Below are 24,678 nucleotides of genomic sequence, written 5' to 3' on the forward strand. Positions count from 1 at the left end.
AGTTGTAGTTTTGGGATAGGTGAAGTCGCATAGTGGGGATTATCATCCATAATACATTTTAGTATTTGCTGCGGACTCTCCAGGGAGCACTGGATAGACACAGAAGGCCGAAAAGGTTAGTGTTGTATGATTTCACATTTCCCTGACCGTCTCGTGATATCTCGACTCTTCGAGACACAGACGACTTGCTGCATTATTAAAACCCAGCACTTACGTCTTCCCATTAGCCGCATTTATTAGCGCTCTGTTCTCGTACGGTGTGCGAGCAGCTTGGAAGGAAGTATAACCATAAGATCGTCCACTAATGGATCAGTCGCAGCTGATAACGACTTATTTTCCACCATCAACAGCAGTAAACTCTCCGGGAATGAATCCCAGCCCTGCAATAGTCATGCGGACATATTTATATCTTGGATCCCCAGTTACAGAACAGATAATTAAAGGGATATTATATTCCGAGCGATATCGTATTGGTTTGTCACCACATCCGATGACTGTGAGCGTGGCTGTGCTTGGCTAGGGCTGCAGCCCCTTCATTCCAAGGATTGGGGAGACCCAGGCAGTGTCCTAGACAGACATATTCCATCATGGTGGGATAACCCTTTTAATTACAAACTTTTGCTAAGTAGCTTCCACTGTCCACTAAAAAGCATTTCCTCCCAAATAATAAAAGTTCATGGGGGAGATTTATCAAAGGTGCAAATGAAAAGTGGAGTAGTTGCCCACAGCCGTCCTTCAGAGCGGTTCTGTAACGGGACAGGAAGTTGCAACCACAGTCAGCCATTATGGAGGCCATGGAGAGCTGTCTGTGGTCACTCGGTCACTGAGCATGATGTACATACTGGCGTGTAAAGACTTAAAGCTGTTTCCTCCTCTGCTTGTTAGGATTGTTCTGTAACTCTGATGAGAATTATCACATGACAACTCAAATACACCGAAGAAGCAAAAAGTACGAACTAAATGCCCTATTACACGGGCCAACTAGCAGCTATACGAACATTCATATGAGCGCTCCTTCCCGATCATTGCCCCGTGCAAACAATCAGCCGATGAACGAGCATTTGCCCGATCACTGGCCCCTGTAAAAAGGGCCTTTACGGTTTCCGTTCATTTTTGATTTTAGGGTTCGTTCACACTGTCGGATTTATCATGGATAAATCCGATGTGGATTTTTAAAGAATTAACAGCAGAAATCTGAGGCTGAAATGGGGATTCTGTCGTGGATCTGCTCGTGGATTAGCCCCTTTGTATTTCAATGGGGCTAATCCGAAGCTTCTCTGTGGGGAATCCGCGCAAATAATGAACGTGCGGTGGACTTTTTTTTTTTTCTGTTGCTTGTCAACGTGGTTACAAAAACGCCATTTACTCGCATTGGATGCGGAATGCGTGAGGGTTTAGGTGGGGAATCTGCGCCTATATCTTCATGAAATCCGGAACGTGGTCTTCGTCTGTCGTGCGGCTGCAGTCGTTTTCTGTGCTGGTTGTAGTTAAGTCTTTGGATTATGGTTCATGCCTTTTTGTTCTCTTTCATTCCAGGGGAAGACGGAGTCTATATCTGTCATTAAGTTGCTGAGCTGCTTCGATGACCTGGTAGCGGTGGGCACGGTTTCTGGCAGGGTCGTCGTTTTTCAACTTGTGTCGCCTCTTCCCGGACGAAACAAACAGGTCTGTATGTACAACCGAGGCGGAATTATAAATGGGGTAGTAATGATCAGACGCATCCGGTCCGATCATTATCTGACCCACATAACCATCTCCCCCATCAGATCACCATGATGACTACAGCAGTAGCTGGTGAAGGGAAGGAGCGCCCCATTATGGGTATATAGCAGGACTTTATTAAGCTATTTCCATCCCAGCAGGATAACGTTACATGCTCCGGCTCGGAAATGAATCATCGGGCCCCTGTAGATCCGGCCGTAGTGATATTGGGTTCACCTGGACAATAGAAGAGCTACAGACGTCTGTCAGGAATGATTGAGTATAAAACCGCCGGATGTGGGCGCAGCGTATAACAATCTCGTCTTCTTGCTGCAGTTACGGAGGTTTGATGTGCTCGGCAGTCACAAGAGCAGCATCACGGCGCTGGCCTGGAGCCCCAACGGGATGAAGTTATTTTCTGGTGACGAGAGAGGAAAGATTATTCAGTCTGATTTGGATTTTGATCAGGTGAAGGCTGACCCCCCCCCCTCCTTATTCCGTACACGTTGGTGTTGTTTCTACCGCTGACTCTTCCCGTGCGTTTTGTCTTTTAAGGGTTCGTGTAACTCCGGCCTTATACTGGAGGAATTGTCCCCTATAGTCCAGCTGGATTACAGCCATAAAGTCCTGCTTATATCCACCACGCAGAGATGTCTGCTCTTCTACACGGAAGAAAAGTCTGTCAAGCAAGTTGGCAATCAGCCGAGGAAATCGTAAGTCATTCCTACGTTAACGACAGACATGTGACCTATCGTTAAAGCGGTATTTCCATCTTATGAATTGATGGGACCCCCGCCGAACCGGAGCATAAAGGGGCCGCAATGCTGATTTAGTGCTGCGTCCCTTCCCTGCAAAGCTGCGGCACGACCCCATTGTAAGCGTAACTAAACGTTTAAAAGACTGCTGACATGTTTGATCTGTGGGTGTCCGAGCACTGAGACCCCCACCGATTGCTCTGGTGTGTGCTGTGCCGCTTCGTTTCTAATCCGCGTTCCTCGGAGCGGTGTACGGGATCAAAAGGAAAGTCTGAGTCTGTACGCTGCTCGCTCGGCTTTCCGAGGAAAACCGATCAGACCTTTAGCGGCACCTCGCTCACTGCTGCTTCGTTTTAGCGATCGGTGGGGGTTTCAGTGCTCGGACCCCCACCGATCTAAAGTTTTAAAATAGTATATTTACATGGGATCATGTAAATGGGACCATGCTGCTGTTACCTGCACAGTGATTGGCCAAGGAAAAACGTAGAAGTTGCAGAGCTAAATCAGCGCTGCGGCCCCTTCGTTCTCAGGATCGGTGAAGGTCGTAGATGTCAGATCTCCGTCAATCGTAAAGTGATGGCCTATCCCAGCGATCTGCCATCACTTTATAAGATAGGAATAGTTTTTCTTATGTCTGTACGTTGGGGGTTTGACTTCTGGGACCCTCACCAGCCTTGTGCAAAGCGGCAGCATGAGAAGACACTATCAGAATTCAGATTGTAGCATTGCCGTCCCTGAATATGTGGTGCGATATTATTGACGCCGTCGTGTCTGGGTTTTCGTGCAAGGACCTGATGTGCCAGACTACCAAGAAAATTCCTGTTGTTCGAGAATGTAACCATTTTAGTCACGTTCCAGATTATCAGGCGTTCCGGATTATCAGGCATTCCAGACTTTTACTGTATTCCGCTTCAGATTTTAAATTAAATTTGACATTGCGACATGATGCTTTGCCGCCGCACGTCGCTCTTGTCACATCTACAGTAACGTCCCCTTCATCTTTCAGCAATGGCAAATACGGAGCTTGCTTTATCCCCAGCCTCTGCAAGCAAAGTGACCTCACGTTGTTGGCATCGCGGCCTGGACTGCGCCTCTGGAAGGCCGACGCTCACGGGTCTGTTCAGTCCACTTTCATTTTAAAGGATGTATTGGCCGGTGGACTGGACTCTTTCGAGCTGTATCCCCGGGTGGAGACAACAGACCAAGCAAATTATACAATGTGTGAGAAACACCTGGGCCTGGTGACCTGTTTTCTGCATGAAGGATGGGTCCTGAGCTGGGACGAGTACAGCATCTATCTCATAGACACGATCAATCAGGTATGTGACCTCAGACTAACGGACGCTTAAAGGGGTTTTCCCACTAAGACCATTTATTACCTATTTACCCGATAAATGTATAATCGCTGGGACCCCCAAAGATCACTAGAACAGGTGTCCCGAGTCTCCATACCACCGTTTCCTTCAGTGCCATAGACTGAATGGAGCGGGCAGCACCCATGCGCTACTGTTGCTCCATAAAAAAAACTGCTTCATTCAAACGCGGTGGTCCCGGGAGGAGGAACAAGGGACTTTGGGCGCTCGTTCTAGTTATTGGTGGGGTCCCAGTAACCTTTATCACTTATCCAGTGGGATAGGGGATAAATGCTGTTGGTGGGAAAACCTCTTTAAAGTGTAACTAAACGTTAAATTATTATTTTTGGACATGTCAGAAGTTTTGGTTGGTGAAGGTCCGAGCGCTGAGACCCCCACCGATCACTAAAACGAAGTGGCAGAATTGCTCTGGTGAGCCTTTGCTGCTTCGTTTTTGATGAGCTTTCCTCGGAGCGGTGTACGGGATCAATACAAAGTCTGAGTCCGGTCACCGCTTACTCTGCCACTTCGATTTAGCGATCGGTGCGGGTCTCAGCTCTCGGACCCCCACCGATTCAAAACTTCTGAAAGTTTTTTAGTAACATAAGCTGGCTATACAAGGGAAAAAACCTCCCAGATCCAGCAAGCGTTATTATATTCTATTCGTATCTGAACGCTTATTGGAAATGCGCCATACACAATTATTTACCACCATGTGAGCAATTTTGGGGAAAATTACTTGTTTCAAGGGAATATCATATCCAGGCATCGCGCCATCCATGTTCCTATAACGATGGGGGTAAAAAGATGCGTGTCCACCCACATCCATACTGGTAAATCATGAGTTACAGGGTCTCTGTGTTTTATACAACCCCTTTTGTCTCCAGCTTGAGAACCCCCCCCCCCCCCCCTCTCATATCCGGAGCAGGGACCCGCTGCATGGACACCCGATATATCCACCTCCTGTCCCTAGAAAGGCTGATCAGTTATCTCTCTCTCATTATTATTTTTTTCCAGGCTGTGATCGGAGGTCTTGAAAGCGCTGGGGATATCGTATCCGTCTCCTGTGTCAACAATGAAATATTTTTCCTGAAAGGTGACAGGGAAATTATTCGAGTCTCGGACATGCCAGAAGGAGCTGTATCCGGTGAGTGCAGAATATCCTCCGATTCTCAGCGCAATTACGTGTTTACAAACGTGAAGCTGGACTAAAATCTGATGCAGAAAACTTCTATTCGGCCCTGTTCACACCCGCGTTCGTTGATCTGCTCCGGCAGAACAAGGGAATAACCAGAAGTGGCGGCCGACTGAACCCATTGACTTTAATGGGTCCCATTGGGGTGCCCGTGGTTTTACCAGAAACAATAGATCTGCCTGCTGCACTATTGTTTCCGTTATTTTCGGCGGAATCTGCGACGGAGGCCATAAGTCTGTTTCAATGGCTCACTATTTTCGAGATCTCTGCTTGCTGTCAGTGGGTGGGAACATTAATTATTTGCTTTCAGAGGCTGAAAACGTATGCTATGCAGGTGAAAGTTACCACCGCGCGAGCCTTCTAGTCTTAGCTGATTGGCCGATAGGACTCAAAGTGATCATTTGCATTCAGCGCCGGTGATCTGACACTCGCAGATTAGATTTTGGCCTTTTTCTCTTTCGTTTGGAATGTACATTTCTATATTCGCCAGGAAACTTTTTTCTTTTTAAACGGAGAGCCTATGGGTGACTGACGCTATTTTATGCCTATACAGTGGCTTGTGTCATGGGTATACGTTGAGGAATCCCCATGTATATCTCTGACCGGCGCTGCAAAACGCGTTGTGAATGGGGTCTATCCTAGGGGGGCGTCTCGGAGGCTCCAGAGTGCTCTGTCTTGTGAGGAGGAATAATGTTCCGTGGTTTTTTGCCTTCTATTACTTGCTGAATCTGCGTTTCTCTATAACAGCCGTACTGCGTAGCCCTTTCCGGGTTCCAGCAAAACACGCCTCGCTGGAAAACCAACCGCAGAACGACTCGGCATCCGATGTTCAAGAAAACCAGGTCCCGTCTGTCCAGTCCCTGAAAACGGAGAGGATCCAGCTATGTCCACTGGAGCTGGAAGAAGGGGATCAAGAGCAAGGACTTGAGCCGAGGGTCCGAAGTAATTCTCTCTCTATGGAGTTCACAGACCGAGGCCCCATCTCTACAGACAACGGTTATAGCCTGAAAGACGCTGATCCGGAATCGTCTGATCACGCGGTGCGGGAGCAGCGGTCGTCCTCGCAGAGATTTAGCCTCATCAGTAATGAGGACTTTGATCAGGAACTGGTGGTGAAGTCCATAAAGGTGAAGAAGAAAAAGAAGCGTCAAGGTAATCGCATATCTGAATACGGTATCTGTCATATGATGACTGACTCCCCCACATATGTGCCTGGTTAGCTCTGCTGGGATAAGCGTTTGCCGCCACTTCTGGCACCGCTTATCTCTCTCAAACACAGAATTGAACGGGTTAGTGTACAACTATCCTCCTACAATGCTTCATTGCCCCTAATAAAGGCCCCCAGGTCTGCCATCTTTGTGCCCCTATTAAGCTCTCCTAGAGTACTAATAAAAAAAGTAAATTAATTTTTTCTTTTTTTAATATAAAAAAAAAATAAAAGTTCCAAAAACCTACCATTTTCCCCTAAAACAATGTAAAAAAAATAATTTTACATAACTGGTATCATCGTATTCGCAAAAGTCCAAACTATCACAATCTAACATTATTTTACCCGCACGGTAAACACTGCAAAGAAATAAAAACAATCCCTCGCATCGCTCAATCGACGACAAATTAAAGGAGTTAAAAAGAATATGGCGGCACATACGTTTTATTTTTAATAATTCGATTTTTTTCCTTGTAAAACATAAAAAAAAAAACAATATAAAGTTGATATCGCTATAATCTTATTGACCCGCAGAATAAAGTTTACACGTTTTTTACCGCACGGTGAAAGCCATAATCACGAAACCTAAAATACAATGGAGGAATCACTTTTTTTTTTTATTTTCGCCATTCCACCCCATAAATAACTTTTTCTTCCAGTTTCCCAGTACATTATATGGTACAATAAATAATGCCATAAAAAAACGACAACTTGCCCGGCAAAAATCAAGCCCCATACCGACGGAAAAATAAAGTTATGGCTTTTGGAAAGTGGGGAGAAAAAATGAAAAATGGCTGCGGAGGGAAGGGGTTAATATTTACTTGATTATCCTGACACCAGCACTGCGGAGCAGCAGATCACGCGCTCTCCTGCGCTGGATCAGATCTGCACATATCACCCGTAGACGGCGGCTGGAGTCGCCCTGAACCGCTGCTTAGCAAATGGCAAGGTCAAGTAATTACTCATTGGGCCGGTGCATTGGAGTTGACCCTAAAAAGAAGAAAAATCTAAAGGAAGAAAGTAGTGGCTTGTATACAGTTTTTCATGTTTTTTTGTTTTTTTTTTATTTTATTTTTATTTTTTTACATTTACCATTTTTTTCTTTTATTTTGTTCTCGGACGTCAGAAAACGGTTCCAGGAGTCGCATCGGATCCCTTGAGAGCACTCCCAGCGTGGACAGTCCTATCTCATTAACCTCTTACTTTTCCACCACGGTATTAACCAGCTGCAGTGCAGACCACTTAAGCTCCCAGGAGAGCCTGGTCAGCGGGAAGTATCACGGCGACGATAACGCATCCGGCGTCTCCAGTACCATCCACACGTCCGAGTCTCCGGCTCCTGATGTGGACAGTGAGAGCAATTCATACCCCGGTGAAGAAGACAAAGACTCGGAGGGTAGCAGCAGGAATATCGATGGCGCCGCCTCAGTCTCTTCATCCGACACTCAGACCGTTCTAGAAAGCGTAACGCGGATTATAAATCGCTGCGCTGAGCCGGCGGAACATAGCGACTCCGCCCGGCAGCGTCCCGTAGAGGAAAAGCCGGATGTGAATAACTCTGGACAACATAATGTGGCGTTGGAGGAGGGTTCACACTCCATACAGACCAAATCCTGGGACAGCCGCACGGATGAAATATATGAGGAACTGCAAGACGTGCCAAATGTCCAGCGCCGGGTGCCCTCAAGTTCTATTGGGGGTAACGTCTGTCTAAATGCATACACTTTACTTAAAGACTCTGTAGACCCCGTTAAAAATTATAGACCTGAACGCAGTGAGCACGACCGTTCGTTGGCGTCCAGCGATGATGAGGATATCTATGGCCATAGGATACCGCACTCTTCCTCCGATGCCAGTGTGGCAGAAATGGCTGTATCCCAAGAACGGGCTCATTCCGTGCAAGAAGAAAGCTCCTTACTGAAAGCCGAACAGGTATTACTGGGTTGGTCATTGATGGGCAGCTTAGAACGGGGGTTTAGGCAATCGCAATTTTTTCGGATATGTCTAGACCAAGGTTAGACTTCAGGTTTATCCCAAGATAAGAAGGGTAGTCCCATCTTAAACGTTTATACCACCGCGATACATCGCATCAATGGAGAGGTGGACACGTTCATATGCGGCCCACTCCATTCATTATGGGCGTTGCACCTATGCCTTAAATGTTTATGACGGGAATACCCCTTTATTTTGGGATGAATCTGAACGACACATGGCCACGCCCATCTTAAACCTTTATGGCATATCCATAGGATGTGCCATAAATACCTTTCCTAGACCTCAATAGACCGGACTGCACACGTGTGAATGCCTCTCCATATGCCATAATTGTTTAGGATGGGAATACCCCTTTTAAAGGGTAACTCCATTTTTAAAAAACCTTTGACATGTCGGAAGTTTTGATCTGTGGGGTCCGAGCACTGAGACCCCCACGATCAATAAAACAATGCAGCAAAAGTGTTCGGATCAGCGCCGTGCCACTTGGCTTCTGATTGGCTTTCCTCAGAAAGTCGAGCGAGTGGTGTACAGACTCATAGACTTTCTATTGAGCTCGTACAATGCCCCGAGGAAAACCGATCAGAAACTAAGCAGCACAGCGCTCACCTGAGCACGTCTGCCGCTTCTTTCAGCGATCAGTGGGAGTCGCAATGCTCGGACCCCCACCGATTAAAAACTTCTGACCTGTCACTGACCAACAAAAAGTTTTTTTAAGAGTTTAGTTACACTTTTAAGTTCTCGTGCACATGGCCGTATTACGGCTTCATACGACCTCCGAAGCTTCCACATTCCGACCCCTCCACATTCCTCTGATTCCATATAGAGACAGAACTTCTTCCTGCCGATCCTTCAGCCTACTTCTAAGATTCTTCTTTCTGTTTTCTGGCATGATCACCCAGTCATTGCACCTGGATGTAGAGTCTTGGACCAGATAAAATATAGTGATTTTATTCTTTGTCATTGCCTCACTAAGTGTTATATCACTTTCTGTCCTCGGTCTCTCTTTTAATAACCTTGCGCTTCTTTCTGCGGTCCCTTCAGCTGGCAGAGAGTTGGATGGTTTACTCAGGACCTGCCAATGGTATTCTAAGCCTGGTCGTGTCTGAGAAGTATGTCTGGTGCTTGGACTACAAGGGGTCCCTGTACTGCAGTCCTCTGCCCGGCGCCGGCCTGCGATGGCAGAGGTTTGAAGATGCCGTCCAGCAGGTGGCAGTATCTCCTTCAGGTTTGTCAACACCCGGCGTATCTCATGTCATTGAAGCGCAGGCACTGGACAATGTATTACATTTATATCTATGATAATTAAAACCGATCTAATCCAAGTTCAGTTTTCACTCCATCTACATAAATAAGAATTCACCAATCTATACCAGATATTATAGGAATCCATTCCATTCTCCGCTGTGGGGGATTGGATTTCTTAAAGTGTAGCTAAACATTTGACAAACTTCTGACATATCAGAAGTTTGGATTGGTGGGGGTCCGAGCACAGTGACCCCCACCAATCTCTAGAACGAAGCAGCTGAAGGTCTCGTGTGAGCGCTCAGCCGCTTCGTGTCTGTTCGGCTTTTTCCGGAAATAAATGTATCGGTGTACGGACTCAATAGAAAGTCTATGAGCCCGTACTCCGATACATCGGCTTTCCGGAAAAAGCCGAACAGACACGAAGCGGCTGAGCGCTCACACGAGACCTTTAGCTGCTGCGTTCTAGTGATTGGTGGGGGTCTCAGCGCTCGGACCCCCACCAATCCAAACTTCTGACACGTCACTATGACATGTCAGAAGTTTGTCCAACGTTTAGCTACACTTTAAAGTAGCCATACACATTAGATGAACATCTGCCGATTTTGGCAAGACCCGTAGACAATCTAATGTTTATGGGGGTGTCCTGGCTATCCCTCGATGACAAGTGTCGGGGGGGGGGGGGACGACTTTCGGCCATGTTGGGTTTCAAGATGCCTGAACCGTTTCTATGGAGGATAAGCTGCCGCCAGAGGTGCCTGGCCAGCAGATTACTCCCCTCTCCTCATTGAGAGCAAATGTACGCTCGGCCGAATGTACATGTTGACGTGCACGCTCTTGCCCGAGCGTGCATGTGTATGGGGGGGGGGGTCAACAGGAAAAGCGGTCGGCAGAACGCGCGTATCTAAGGTGTACGGCTTTACTATGTCCGCAGACGTGGACTGTTTTAATAACCAATAATAAAATTGTGCAATTGTTTCCGTCTTCAGGAAACCTGCTGTGGAAGATCGAGCAGAAGACTGACAAGGCCTTTGCTTGTGGGAAAGTCACGATTAAAGGGAAGAGACATTGGTACGAAGCTCTTCCTCAGGCCTCGTTCGTAGCCCTGAGTGACGACACCGCCTGGATTATCAGAACCAATGGAGATTTATACTTGCAGACGGGTACAGAGGCACCTCCTGCAGTATTACCTGTAATGACCGAGCTGGATCTCCAAACCAACACCCCAATAATTGCTTTATGTATTTTTATGCTAGGTCTCAGTGTGGATCGCCCATGTGCCAGAGCCATTAAAGTTGACTGCCCGTGCCCATTATCCCAGATCACAACCAGGAATAACGTGGTCTGGGCCCTCACCGAACAGCGGGGCCTCTTGTACAGGGAAGGAGTTAGCAGCTTCTCTCCGGAGGGTGAAGTCTGGGAGTGCGACCTCATCAGGTAATTGCTCTAAGGGCCGTTCTGACCTCTACAGGTCACCAATTGAATTACATCGGTCATAACTTGTTCTTAAATATTTTAGTATTTCTTCTGCGGACGAGACAAAGGTGGCCGCCTCCATTCACAATTCAGATTTCCTTAGTATTTACGGCCTATATGTAATGAGAACTCTCATTTTACTATTGCAGTGAGAGACAAGCGCTAGCACCGGTCTGCGTGACGCTGGGGGATCACGAGACGGTCTGGAGTTTGGACGCCAACGGCAACTTGTGGTTCAGGACTGGAGTCACCTCTAAAAAGCCTCAAGGAGACGATGACCATTGGTGGCAAGTAGGCACTTTGTATTTTCTTATTTCTGAGTATTGTTTAGTAACATTCAATGTATTCTGGGTACAACCGTTTCCATTGTTAGCCCAGCTCTACATACTAAAGCCCCTACACCTTAGATGACAGGCGGGCGAACCCGATGGTTTCAGTGGTACCGGCCCACCATCTAATATGTATGGGGGTCTCCTGACTCTCCACTGATGGCAGATGTTGGGGGGGGGGGATAGAAGGATCGGCCACGTTCTATTTCAGCATGCCAATCCTTTTGTTCCAGCGAGAGATAAACCACTGCTAGAAGATTCACACGTATGTTCAGCCGAGCGCTCATGTTTATGGGGTATTTGGGAGAAAGTGTAGGGGAAAAGTTTAGACTTCCTAATCAACAGGTATTACTGAGAATTTGTTACAAATTTTTCCTTCTCTTCTCAGTATCGTCACTTACTTGCATTACAGAGACACTTTTTTTTCTTTATGAAAATGTTTTAAAGTGATTATCACCCAGGAACCCTCTAATGTTCTGTACAGTCTCTATTTATGGTCGGTAAATACTGCACGTACGGGCCGCGGAGTGTCATCCGCATTTGCGGGAAGTGCTCACAGTAATAAGTATAGGAGCGCGGTCCGTAAATGCGAAAAATAGGAAATGTCCTATTCTTTGCGGCTCATTTCTATGGCCCAGACACACCCGGAAATATAAGGAAAGGTCTCCGTGGCCGATAGAAATGAGTGTCAGTATTTTAAGGATGAACACTACGGACGTGTGCATGGGGCCTTATAGACTGGTTCAGATGATGGACCTCGCTCCCCCATTACCATCCATGTTCTGGGGAGATGGATCAGACCAGTAAAAATCTAATCCAGCTGATCCCATAGACGTTAGATTGCTGGAGGCGGCAGTCAAGGATTCCTGAAACTAATAAGACAAAGCTCCATAACAGGATAAATCTGATTTATAGGATTCAGCAGCCGCAAAACAAACAGTGTCTCCGGTTTTTTTAATTTTTTTTTATTTTGTTTTCTGATTTTGTAACCCCCCCCCCCCCCCTCCTTGTATTTGACAGGTCAGTATCACAGACTACGTCGTCTTCGATCATTACACCTTGTTTCAGACCCTCATCCAGGCCACACAGACCGTGGCCACCGTAGCCCAGGCACCTGTGGAAAAAGTGGCTGACAAGCTTCGGATGACATTCTGGTCACAGCAGTCCCAGTGCCAGCCCAGTCTACTGGGGGTTAACGGCAGCGGCGTGTGGATCACCTCGGGCAAAAATGAGTTTCACGTGGCAAAGGGGAACCTTATCGGTGAGTGTTCAATGTATGGAGGGGGTTATTGAAGCATTGTGACCACTATCGCACTCCGACAATCTCCTCTGGACCCTGCACATAAAGTTCTTTTGTTCTATTAAGAATAGGCTACTTGGCCATCGCAAATTTGATTTCGGTGACAAATCTGAGATTGCAACTCGGGCTCTGTTCACCTTCTATTGCAGCCCTACACTGGAGGTATACATCAGGAGGCGCTTCCCACGTACATTTCTCTCGGAAGGCTGCAGTGCACGCCATTGTATAGCCACCTAGTGGTATAAAAAAAGTATATATACACACAGATATAACAACACCGGCCCTGCAGATACCAAAAGGACTGTGTGAATGAGGATACATTTGGCGCATACGTCAGGAGTTTTCCCATCGCATACGCCAAACGTAAGACTGAAACATGATTTGATCAGAGCTTATCGTGGATAGAATTTACATAGACATTTTTCATGATCGGAGTATTATATTTTCCGTACCTTCCATAGGAATCAGTGACGAGGGAGGTGCACACGCGGCCACCTATTCATTGGTTCTGCACCTGGATCCGGGCGATCTCGTTCTGGTAATAGGTGCGGGTCCCGGAGCTGAGACCCACATCTATCGGACGTCTATAGGATATGTCATAAATGTCTTCGATAGGAAAAGGGGTTTTCACACAAGACAAATGTATCCCCTATTCACAGGTTAGGGACCCCCAGCGATGAGAATGGGGGACTTTGCATGAGATGGAGCGCTGGTGCGCTTGCTCGGCCAGCGTTGCATTCATTTCTATGGGACTTCCGGGACCGCTCCATTCTCGTGTAGCACTTTGGGAGACTTTCGATTCCCATTCTCAGAGCTGGCGGTCCCAGTGGTCAGACATGTATCCCCTAATTAAAATATTTTTGTTGATCTGTTTTGCAGGCACTTACTGGCATCAGATAGTACCACGAGGTACGGCATCCACCACCAAATGGATCAATGTTTTCTCTTCTGCTTCCCCTGCTGGAGAAGGTACGTAGTCACAATTTTGAGCTCTAACTGGTACAGCTGCAGGACTCGGCACATTGTATCAGAGCCAGTTAGACATTACCAGGACAGGTCCACAGTCTCTGAATGGAAGCCAGAATGTTTCCATTCATTGAAAGCAAGCCGTGATATTGAAATATGGTGAGGAATTGAAACACCGTGTATTCGAAAGATGTCGAGATTTCCATTACATTATTCAGTTACCAAGGCTTTAATTAGTGGGGATATGTGACATAAAATGTGATATCTGGCAGCTATGTTTCTGCATTTATGCCAAATTTTAGGGACGTTTGTTGAATTTGCATAAGGCTGGGCGAATGGAGAAACTGATAATTGATTCAGGGTTAGGGCCCTTTTACACGGGCCGATGATCGGGGGAACAAAACTCTCATTCCCGAGCATCGGCCCACATACGAGGGCCTAGCGATCAGCCGACAAACGAGCGAACATGGCGGCACATCTCCCCATGTAAACCGGGGATGCGCTGCCGACGCTGATGGAAACTGTATAGGGACAAGACAGTACAAGCATTGCTCCATGTAAGCGGAGCTAAACAAGCACCGATCGGCGCTGGTGTACCGGCTCATGTCTGCTGGTGTGCCGGCTCATGTCTGCTGGTGTGCCGGCTCATGTCTGCTGGTGTGCCGGCTCATGTCTGCTGGTGTGCCGGCTCATGTCTGCTGGTGTGCCGGCTCATGTCTGCTGGTGTGCCGGCTCATGTCTGCTGGTGTGCCGGCTCATGTCTGCTGGTGTGCCGGCTCATGTCTGCTGGTGTGCCGGCTCATGTCTGCTGGTGTGCCGGCTCATGTCTGCTGGTGTGCCGGCTCATGTCTGCTGGTGTGCCGGCTCATGTCTGCTGGTGTGCCGGCTCATGTCTGCTGGTGTGCCGGCTCATGTCTGCTGGTGTGCCGGCTCATGTCTGCTGGTGTGCCGGCTCATGTCTGCTGGTGAACGAGGGCCCTTGACTTGCTCTGCACCCGTATATAATGTTCTCTTTCAATTTTGGTACTTGTACATTTGTAGGGAATGTCCTATGGATGTCCCAGAGCAGGAAAGACCTGTTTTGCTTGAGTGACCTGACGGCTCCATATAGACCGTCCACAGTCCAGCTCCCACCAGACACTGAGATGATCCATGTGTCGGCCTGTGCGGATGCCGTATGGGCGCTGGATAATCAGGGTGGGGTGCTTATCCGCACGCTCTCCAAGAATTGCCCAACTGGAATGCATTGGACAAAGCTGGATCTATCCCAGCTGGGTAAGTCTACGAAGAAAGTCTGTGTCCGTCTAATTACATGTTAACCTCTTCCTGCATCCTCACGTACGTGATGGTGACCACGGCGGTGATTGAGGGAACTATCCTGGCCATTTAACCCCTTCTGCATTTATCAATACTGATTGCGGTGCTGACATAGGAAGGGGGCTTTCTTTGTCCGCTCCTCACCAGCCCCGGCATTGCGATTGCTGGAGCGGATAGTTTTATACTATCAGCTTGTGCCCTAAAAAGTGTCCCCGGGACCGTCCAATAGAAGTTCTTGTTGTTCCCCTAACAGATACCTGTACTTTTTATATGCACAGACTGTAATGTCCTATAGACGGGACATTACATTGTAGTTTAATTTTTTATTAAGTCCACTAATGGGACTTTAACTTTCATTAATTAAAAAAAAAAAAGTGTAAACTGAAGTTTTACATGGTGGTGGTCTGAGCCCTGAGACCCCCACCGATCGCTAAAAAAAAGTGACCGAAGCGCTCAAGTGATCGCTGTGCTGCTTCATTTCTGATCGGCTGTGCTCTGCTCTCCGCGGAAAGCTGAGCGAGTGGTGAAGGGGCTCAATAGAAAGTCTCACTCGCTCGGCTTTCCGCAGAAAACAAAGCGGCACAGTGCTCGGGAAGTGCGCTTCATATTAGCGGCAGACCCCCAATGATCAAAACATCCGACGTGACACTATGACAAGTCAGAAAGTTTTATGAAAGTTTCGTTACACTTTAAAGATTTAATAAAATTACACCGCAAAAGAAATCAATACATTAAACACTATTTTTTTTTTTTTTTTTTTAATGAAAATGTAACAGTAATAAAAAAAAATTCAATTAAAGTTTTATAGTCCATTATGACAAATAGCGTGAAAAAATACACAAAACTGCCAGTATTGCGTTTTTTATTTAAAAAAACCAAACATTAACTTATATGTACGTGAAACCAATTTTTACAAAATCGACAACTCTACAAAAAAACAAGGCCCTAAAATAAAAAAAAGTTGGGTGCCATGTAATACCATCCTTCTCCTGCAGGGGTCACAGCTGATCCCTGTCTAGTGAAGAGGTTGTTAGTCATTTGCTTGGAGGACGCCGGCGCTCCGGTCCTGTAGTGGAATATATCGGATTGCGGGCAAATTGTCCTATATTTGGGCTGATAATATAACGTACAGATCTGACTTTAGATGTTTTTCATTCTCTGTAAACACAATATTTGCCCATCGCCTTCACGCGTCTCTATATCGGGCTGACATTGGGTTACAGTATCTGTGTGGGGACGTCTATACTTAGAGCGCCTGCTCCGTTTTCACACCAGAGTGACGGCAGGTGTCAATGTTGTTGTCAGTCCGGATAGTCGTACATAGGAGTCTCCGACAGAAGAGATTCTGGATGCGTGTCACAGAATGTACCCGCCGGTGGGGCACAGGACAGCCACACGGCTTTATAAGTGATATTCGATGCCGCCCGGTCGGGCAGTGACGTCCGTCTGATATGTTTCAGCAGCTGGAGACTCATGTGACAGCGATATCTTAGACCAGTCACGCAGATCTCCGAGGCCCCGTACGCCGGACGGCTTTACAGCTTCATGTCAAACGTCGGAATGGGCAAAATGATTCGTGTCCGAGAAAGCGGTCGCCGTGTTTTTGTTTTGCTTTGTTTTTTTTTAAACTAACTTGAAGTAAACAGTTCAGGAAAACGGAATTGCTGCAGAAAATTTCTGGAATTGACGTGCCGCGGTCCGAAAAATACGCATCGCAGGTCAATTTAGTGTCTGAAATTTTACGCAGCGTGTGGATGAGACTTGTATATCAATGGTGATGCAAACGGAAGCTAAGGTTTCAATTTGCCTTTCCGTTGAAGGGTTAACCTGACGGAAACAGTCAACGGAAAGCCAACGCTGAACAGGCCCCAAACGGAAAGGTTTTTTTTTTGATGGATCCGGTAAACTGATTCGTCAAAAACAAACACATTTTTACTTTCCGTTGCGTCAGTCAGTCCGTTTTTGATTTTTAAATTTCAACGGATCCGCTAGAACGGAGGCCACAACGCCGATGTGAACTAAGCCAAACCTCTGCTTGCTTTCAACTGAGTTTTTGCAAAAGATCTTCTATCTATTCACCACAGTTCCGCCTGCAACCTCAGAAAATCCAAACCGAATACAAATCATGATTTTTTCTTTTCTCCCAGGCAATACGGAATTCTATTAATCACTCCCAAAATTGCGCCTGTTGCAATGAGTGAATGAATAAATAATTGCACGTGATATTAGATCTCCATTTTTGCAAGTTCATGTTTATAAAAAAAAAAAAAAAAGCCGCCGTTTATCCTCTGCGAGACGCCTCTGATCTTCCGCTCGGCTTTCAGATTTGGCCGTAGATCAGGGTCGCTCCTCGGTAGGACGTTTTGCGGGCAGGACAAGTTCCTGTTGCTCGACAGCAGATCTGATGGGTCTGGTCCCGGGAAACAGGATCTCGCGGTGTCCGCAGGGTAGACATTCCCGTCCGCAGCCAGTCCATCCTCGTAAGGCCTTTGTTCACACGGCGCTCAAAAAAACCACGTGATTTTTAAACTCTCGGAAAAAAAAAAAAAGCGTCGTATTTTCTAATTGCGCGCTCTCCCAATGATGTCAGTGGGACGCGTGAACCAAGCGTTTTTGATGAGTTTTTCAGTGAAGGAAAACGCACCGAATAATACGACAAATACACGCCGTGTGAACAGGGCCTTACTGAACCCCGGTAGCCGGGGGAGGGGCAGTGCGGCCACAGATTGACCTGTACTTGTCATCCGACCGTTTTCACTTTTGCCTCTAGCACTTCTCGTTCCGTTGTGTAGGGCCGATCCCTGTGACGTGTGATTGGCGCGTGATCTCGCTGTTGTGCGGGACGCTTGTTTGGGGTGCGGTCTCTGTAGGTAACCAGTCAGTGTGAATGAAGCCGGAAGGTTTTGATGTATTTCTATTGAGATTTGCGTATTGTGTTCTTCTGTTAAGTGTTTGCGTTGCTTGGAGACCATAATAATAGTTGCGTTTGCGGTAGGACGGGTTATTTTAAAAACGCTGTCTCTCTGTTGTGGAAATTCCTGGCGCCGCCTTCGATCTATTTACACAGACAATTACAGCAAATACTTTGGATACTCGTCAGGTTTTAATTAAACATTATCTTAGTCACCACAAAATAACAATTAGTTTTTTTTACCCGGTAAAATGGCGGACACCACGACGTATGTATTTCCGATGTGTAAATGTTGTCATTCTGCGCTCTGTCCTGTTCCACCAGGTCCGATCAGGCTGTGTAGTCTGTCCTGCGGCGACCAGCACATCTGGGCCTGTGACACCAGCGGAGTCATTTACTTCCGAGTGGGGACACAGCCACTCAACCCAAGTATGATGCTGCCTGCGTGGATCATGATCGAGCCCCCGATACAGGTAGTAATACAATCAGTGGTTATTGATACACAAAATAGCTTACCCCAACTTCGCTATTAACATCCATGTTCGGATCAATCGGACGTGCATGTTATTTTAATGTGGGTTGAGATCAGCGGCTGACCAGGCGCCGCTTATCTCATAGGCTAATTATTGGCAAGTATTTGTTTTCCATGATGAATGATGGTGGGCTGTCCCCTCGTAAATGGAGGGATCTGCCAGCAGATGTCTAACACGTAAGCGCTGCATCTCCAAAGGCCACTTTGATAGCAGCTCAAGGTCCTGACTATCATCTTGATGGAAAAAGTTGACATACTGGCTTTTTTTCTTCAGAGGTTTTCCTTCACTGGATACAAGTGTAACAACCCCTCAGCTGTGATAAATATTAAATCTGTACTGGTTTCAGCAACTGCATGCAAACAAATGTTACCATTCACTGACAGCAAGCAGAAATAAATAAAAAAAAATGGAGAGAAATTGAAACACGGTATATAACAAAGTTGCAGGAAAGTGATTTAGACTCTCTAAAATATTTCTCGCCCCTTTGACTCTGAAAAGGAAATTGGTTGTGTAGATAATGGACGGATGCAGAAGGAATTTTCTTTGCATTTCGGAAGTTGGAACAATGAGCCGCTGCGGCGTTCGTGAGTCCACTGAAATATTCAGGGAATCCGCACACGGCTGCCGCATACTTTCCACATGACCTCTAGCATCATACCTGATGTAATGCCGAGATCTCCTGGAGTATAGACAGAACTGCGGATAAACAACGCTCCATCCAGCCGCGGCTGCTAAATATAACCCTAACCTCAAATGGTAGGAAAGACCAGAGCGGCCTGCGAGCTATCCTCTCCGCTTACTGTCCCTCTGAGCTGTTAAAGGAAAGCAGGCACCAAAATTAATGAAAAATATGACTTCTAATCGTTTTCAAGATCTCTGCTTGCTGTCATTGAATGGGAACATTTTAAAACATATCCACGGGCTCAAAATCCCTCTTGACTTGGTTGTACTTACACAGCTGAGTGTTTAGAACAATGTATCCGTGTAGACAAGAACTGTTAGGTGCACATACGCTTTAGATAGCTGTCAGCTGAGCAACGTTATCCAATTAGGAAAGGTGTCTAGTAGTGACTTCTCAACCTACCCGAATCTTTCTTACAGGGCAAGATGTTTAACATGCCCAATCTTTATTTACCTCTATCTGCCATCGGAGGAGGGTCAGGGCACCCCCATACCCATTACAGTCGTCCGGTCCTGCGTTCTGCCGACTTTTATCTGTGTATGGGCGCCCTTCGTCTACATTCACACGACAGTGGAAAAAAATGGCCATTGACAGCTGATCAGTTTTTCATGGCCGTTTTGCAGCAGTGTCTCCAAATTTTTATCTTTTTCCAGTTGTCTGTCCGTTTCTAATGGCCGTTAAAAAATAAAGATTTAATTTGTCAGGGTTTTTTTTTTTTGTCCAAACCCCCTCCCCTGTAGGTAGTGCCATTGATGCTCCCTCTAGGCGTGGAATCCCCAGCCAGAGCATTGCAGACGCTCTGGCCGGGGTCTCCGGCCCCCGATGTCAAGGGCTTTCCCAAGACCGGAGTCACCATCCAGGGCACTTGTGATGCTCTGGCCGGGAACTCTTTAGATGAAAGCCCTGACGTCAATGGCTACCATGAGCTCCGTGCTTAAAGTAGCGCTGTGCCCTGGGAGTCCTCTTTGCCAGGATCAGTTTTTAATGGCCGTTACAAGGATCGATTCCTGAAAAACGGTCGTTAAAAATTGATCCATTGACTTCTACGGGGGCCGTGAAAACGGCCAAAAATAGGATGTCCTATTTTTTTGGAAGGCCAGTAATTACAGGCCATTTAAAAAAAGAAAGAAAACTGACGTGAATACAGCCATAGAAATGCATAGTTCTGAAATCGGCTGTGGGACGACCATCACGACGCTGTGTTTCCCTGTCGTGCCTTAGTCTAGAGTCCAGGACTTGAGAGCGAATTGTGCTGCTGTGAGTTTGAACTAAGCCAGGATTCCATTCATTGACAGAAAGCAGAAATTGATAAAATACGGTCAATATACAGACGTAAATCATTCTTTTGACAAACTGACTTTCTTGTTGCAGCCTGTGGGGATCAACCTGATAAATGTTTACTCCGCTCCGAATGACAATATGCTGTGGACGCTGGATAACAAATGCAATGTTTACGTAAGGATTGGCATTACCGAGGAGATGCCCGTTGGAGTAGACTGGGAACACGTACCTGGTAAGAACCGTACACGTATGACTTATATAATGCACTGTGGTCACTTATCTATCCGAACGTATTCCTGAAATAGCGTGTTGTCTGCCGTTAGTGCAGACCCACATTCTGGCCGGTCTCTGGGTCCGTCCACCTTTACAACCATAACCTTATTACAGCTAGTATTACATAACCTCATACATAAACTGACACACCTAATATTGCTCCAATGCACGCAAGAAAAAAAAATGAAGCGAGTTTGCAAATAGTCTTCATTAAAAATCTTCTATCGTTTGCTGTATACAGCTCCTATGAAGACCTATGTGTCTCCATGGTTACAGACTACAAACAAACCCTGTGTGGTCTGATCCTGCAGTCATGTGGTACGCTCTTTCCTCTACCCACTCTTCTACTACCGGTAGTGTAGTAACAAATGACTGCATTGTAGCTACATAAAACGGTAGGAGATTTTTTTTAATTCGGATTTGCCCCAAAAAATTTTTTATCCTTATTTAAGATGTATTGGAGCAATACAAAATTGGTTGCAAAGGTGTTCATACCCTTTCAGCTTTTTTCGTCTGTCTCCTCAGGTTTGCAGGCGTGTCAGCTGGCAGTGAGTGTAAGAACAGTCTGGGCCCTGTGTCCAAATGGAGATATAGCCAGACGCTATGGAATTACAGAAAAGAACGCGGCCGGGGACTACTGGAAAAAAATCCCGGGAAATATATCTTGGTTTACAGGTAAGGGTTAATAAAGGCAAGTTCCCTTCATATAGTGATCGGTAGCGGCGTGGACATATAGGTAGTAGGCTGGAAGAAGTTTATATACAGTTAGATGGCGTTGCTCTATACACTGAATTGTCACCCTAAAAATACATTCTTTTAAATCTAAACCGGTTCAAATTTCTGTGCCGATTAAATTTCTTAATATATCTTTATAGCAGTCGGAGCTCCAAATCCCCTGCATAGACAGATGATGGTTCTGGTCCGTTTTAGCCACCACTAGGGGGAGCTGACTGCATACACATTAGGAGCTCCCTCTAGTGGTGGCTGCAAGCAGAAATGTAACTGTCTATACAGGGGATTTATAGCTCTATCAGATAGACAGTTACATGATACAGTTCTGCTTGCAGCCACCACTAGAGGGAGCTCCTAATGTGTATGCAGTCAGCTCCCCCTAGTGGTGGCTAAAACGGACCAGAACTATCATCTGTCTATGCAGGGGATTTGGAGCTCCGACTGCTATAAAGATATAGTAAGAAATTAATCGGCACAGAATTTTGGACCCCAGGACGACACGGTGTTGGAAAGAAAACATTCACGAGCTTGTCTCCTCCAAGCCTTTGCCTCAAAGGGGAATGTACAGACGAAAGATGGTACGTTAAGAGTTATCTGTGCACTGTCTTGGTTGTCTTTTACATCCTGAAGCTTCATAACTCCGCCTCCTGTTCAAGTGGGAGGAGCCTAAAACAAGTCTGTGCAGCGCGAGGAGGCAGTCTGTAGTACAGCAGAGAATTTAGTGTTTCTCAGGCGATCGTGACGCAACCTGCTCTGTCGCAGCACTAAAGAGAAGTTGGAAGAAGATATTTAGCCAAGATGTCTAATGTTTCTTAACCTTTGTGGGAAAAATGATCCACCTACCGTTACTTGTGTTTTCAGTGACGCCCCAGGACGAGCTGTGGGGTGTGAGCAGCACGGGGTCCCTCCTCCAGCGTCTCACGAAAACCTATAGCCATCACCGCAACGTTCCAAAGTCCGACAACATCCTGGCGCACTCTGACTTCGAAGACGAATGGGAGGTCATCTGACCTGGCGCTGCTACGGGAAGCGGCTGCTGACCTCCGTTATATATAGTGCCGATGCTGCTATACGAAGCCTGTGCTGTCCTTATTAACACTCAGCACTTTGCCTGGTCCGGAGCATTTCCACATTACTCTGTCCGTGCCCTCGTCACAGGATCACAAGTTGTCATATAGATTTAGATACACAACGGCTTGAATGGGGCTGAACATATCAATTGTGATATTAACCACTTCCTTAGCAGAATTCTATTTGTGCGGGTTGAGTCCGGTATCGGATATGGGTTCTCTTCTATGGGACGTCTGTCACCGGCTACTGCTTTGAGTTTCCGCATCTGATTTAATATTCTAAAATGCACTTGAAATGCGACAGGTTGTTGGGTCCGTCGACCGGTTCTCAGAAGTCCATCTCTCCCCCACATAAATGAACCTACTGTTGTTCAAAGGGGTAACTAAACTTTCAAAAAACTTCTCAGTTTTGATCGGTGGGGGGGGTCCAACCACTGAGACCCCCCCCCGCTGAGCTGCTTCGGCTCTGGCTTTTCTCGGAAAGCCGAGCAATCAGGGTACTGACTCCTAGAAAGTCTATGGGTCCTTACACCGCTACATTGGGTTTCCGAGAAAAGCCAGAGACGAAGCGACTCATCGCCCACCCAAGCGCTTCTGCCTCTTTTTATTTTAGCGATCAGTGGGGGTCTCGATGCTCAGACCCCCCCACCAATCAAAACTTCTACAATGACAATGACATGGCAGAAGTTTTTTTGAAAGTTTAGTTACACTTTCATCAAACTTTTGATTTGTCATCGAGACATAGAAGTTTGGATCGTGGGGGTCCGGGGGCTGAGACGAAGACGTAGAAGCGCTCAGCTGAGCAACCTGCAGCTTTGGCTGTGATAGGTGCTTCAGTCTTCAGCCTAACATTGAGCGCCGATCACAGCCGAAGGTGCACATTGCTCAGCTGAGCGCTTCTACGTCTTTGTCTCAGTCCCCGGACCCCCACGATCCAAACTTCTGATCTGTCTCGATGACAAGTCAAAAGTTTGAAAGTGTAATCACGTGTCTGCGAATCTGACCCTGGGAACCCCATGATACTGTAAAAGCAAATGAGATGGTGCTGGGAAGGAACCCTTTGCTGTAAGGATCCATGGGGGTCCCGGCAATCACTTACCGTAGTGGGGAGACCCCTTTAAGTTGATGGGTTTTTTTTCATCAAAAGTTTTAACTGCTTGACTAAATGAATTAAAAACAAACAGAAAGCAGGTTAGCAAAATTAAACTAGAATCTAAATCCCCCCTCTTGACTCCGCGTAGCTTAAAGAACACCCACAAAAATATACAGTAAAGTCCCTGAAACCTGATCAGGACAATTCAATGTAAGGACTTGTTCACACAGTGCAGACTTGTCGCAGACTTTGCATGTGTTTTTTTTTTTTTGTTTTTTTTAAGGCAAATCCTAAACAAAAGAAATATCGAAAGAGATATAAATGTCCTGCTCTCCTGGATCCAATGCTGGATTTGGCTTAAACGCACGCAAAATCTGCTCTGTGTGAACAAGGCTTAAGACTCCACATTGAAAAGTTAGAGCATTAACGCCTGTGGGAGTTGTAAGCGCAGCCACGTTGGTGGTTTCTCGCCTCCAGATCCCTACATAACGGACAACCACTGTAGCTGCTGTTAGGGTGGGGGTCGTAAGTAGTCACCCAGCTTTCCCAGGATCAGATATATAGCTAATATAGGGATGTTTGGAACTAGGAAAGACTGGGATGGCTCAGATTTACTCCCTGGGGATTTCTGCTCTTTCAGGCTCGACCGCTGTCCAGTCACAATTTCTTGCATCCCATTCGATTCCTCCAAACTGTCGGTCACGGGTCACAAGCTCTTGAGTTTGGCGCTGTTCTAAGTCCTGTAGCTAAAAACATTGCACATCCATGGGTGTAGGAAGGGTTAATCACCCCGAATGAATGTATCTGCACGTAATTCGCCGGCTTTATGCGCATTTTGTTACATTGACCTCAATGATTTTTTTAATTCTTGCGATGTATATCGTTCTATATTATATGTGGGGTTATAGTGGAGACAAACCGCGCTAATTTATTCTTCACCACGTGTCCGGCTTTACTCATTTCTACGACCTCCTTTAACCGTCCTTTATTATCGTTGGTTAAATAAAACTATAAAACTTATTTTGTATCGTCTGCTGAATTTTGTTTTTCTGCTCAAGAGGGACGAGTGGATTGTATTCTATAGGACGCGTTCACACTCGCTGCAAGTTTGAGGGGATCGCGCAGTCCGTAGCGTGATTTTTTATTTTGCAGTCCACACTCGTTTTAAAGCAAACCGTGAAATATGCTGCAGTATCTGTAACACGCGCCTGGGGTATAGAAGTCCGTTCAACTGCAGCGGAAATGTATTACATAGCGGCCAATAAAAG

At 46.4% G+C, this 24,678-nt stretch overlaps 1 protein-coding gene across 1 annotated transcript in view; it reads left to right on the forward strand.

Annotated features, from left to right (window-relative positions):
• TECPR2 (tectonin beta-propeller repeat containing 2) overlaps positions 1-23,113 on the forward strand; it is a 29,864-nt gene extending 6,751 nt beyond the window's left edge. Inside the window, exons 3-20 of the mRNA XM_075844255.1 lie at positions 1,537-1,665; positions 2,038-2,169; positions 2,257-2,414; positions 3,463-3,775; positions 4,826-4,955; positions 5,751-6,155; positions 7,337-8,142; positions 9,247-9,430; positions 10,437-10,610; positions 10,704-10,884; positions 11,073-11,214; positions 12,273-12,513; positions 13,432-13,521; positions 14,560-14,793; positions 18,071-18,219; positions 20,333-20,474; positions 21,041-21,190; positions 22,109-23,113. Coding sequence (XP_075700370.1) covers positions 1,537-1,665; positions 2,038-2,169; positions 2,257-2,414; positions 3,463-3,775; positions 4,826-4,955; positions 5,751-6,155; positions 7,337-8,142; positions 9,247-9,430; positions 10,437-10,610; positions 10,704-10,884; positions 11,073-11,214; positions 12,273-12,513; positions 13,432-13,521; positions 14,560-14,793; positions 18,071-18,219; positions 20,333-20,474; positions 21,041-21,190; positions 22,109-22,257 — 3,909 coding nt within the window. The 3' untranslated portion in view covers positions 22,258-23,113. The remainder of the gene's footprint in view (positions 1-1,536; positions 1,666-2,037; positions 2,170-2,256; positions 2,415-3,462; positions 3,776-4,825; positions 4,956-5,750; positions 6,156-7,336; positions 8,143-9,246; positions 9,431-10,436; positions 10,611-10,703; positions 10,885-11,072; positions 11,215-12,272; positions 12,514-13,431; positions 13,522-14,559; positions 14,794-18,070; positions 18,220-20,332; positions 20,475-21,040; positions 21,191-22,108) is intronic.
• Positions 23,114-24,678: the final 1,565 nt, after the last annotated feature.

The sequence above is a fragment of the Rhinoderma darwinii genome, chromosome 12 (assembly GCF_050947455.1).
Source record: "Rhinoderma darwinii isolate aRhiDar2 chromosome 12, aRhiDar2.hap1, whole genome shotgun sequence".
Classification (NCBI taxonomy): Eukaryota; Metazoa; Chordata; class Amphibia; order Anura; family Rhinodermatidae; genus Rhinoderma; species Rhinoderma darwinii.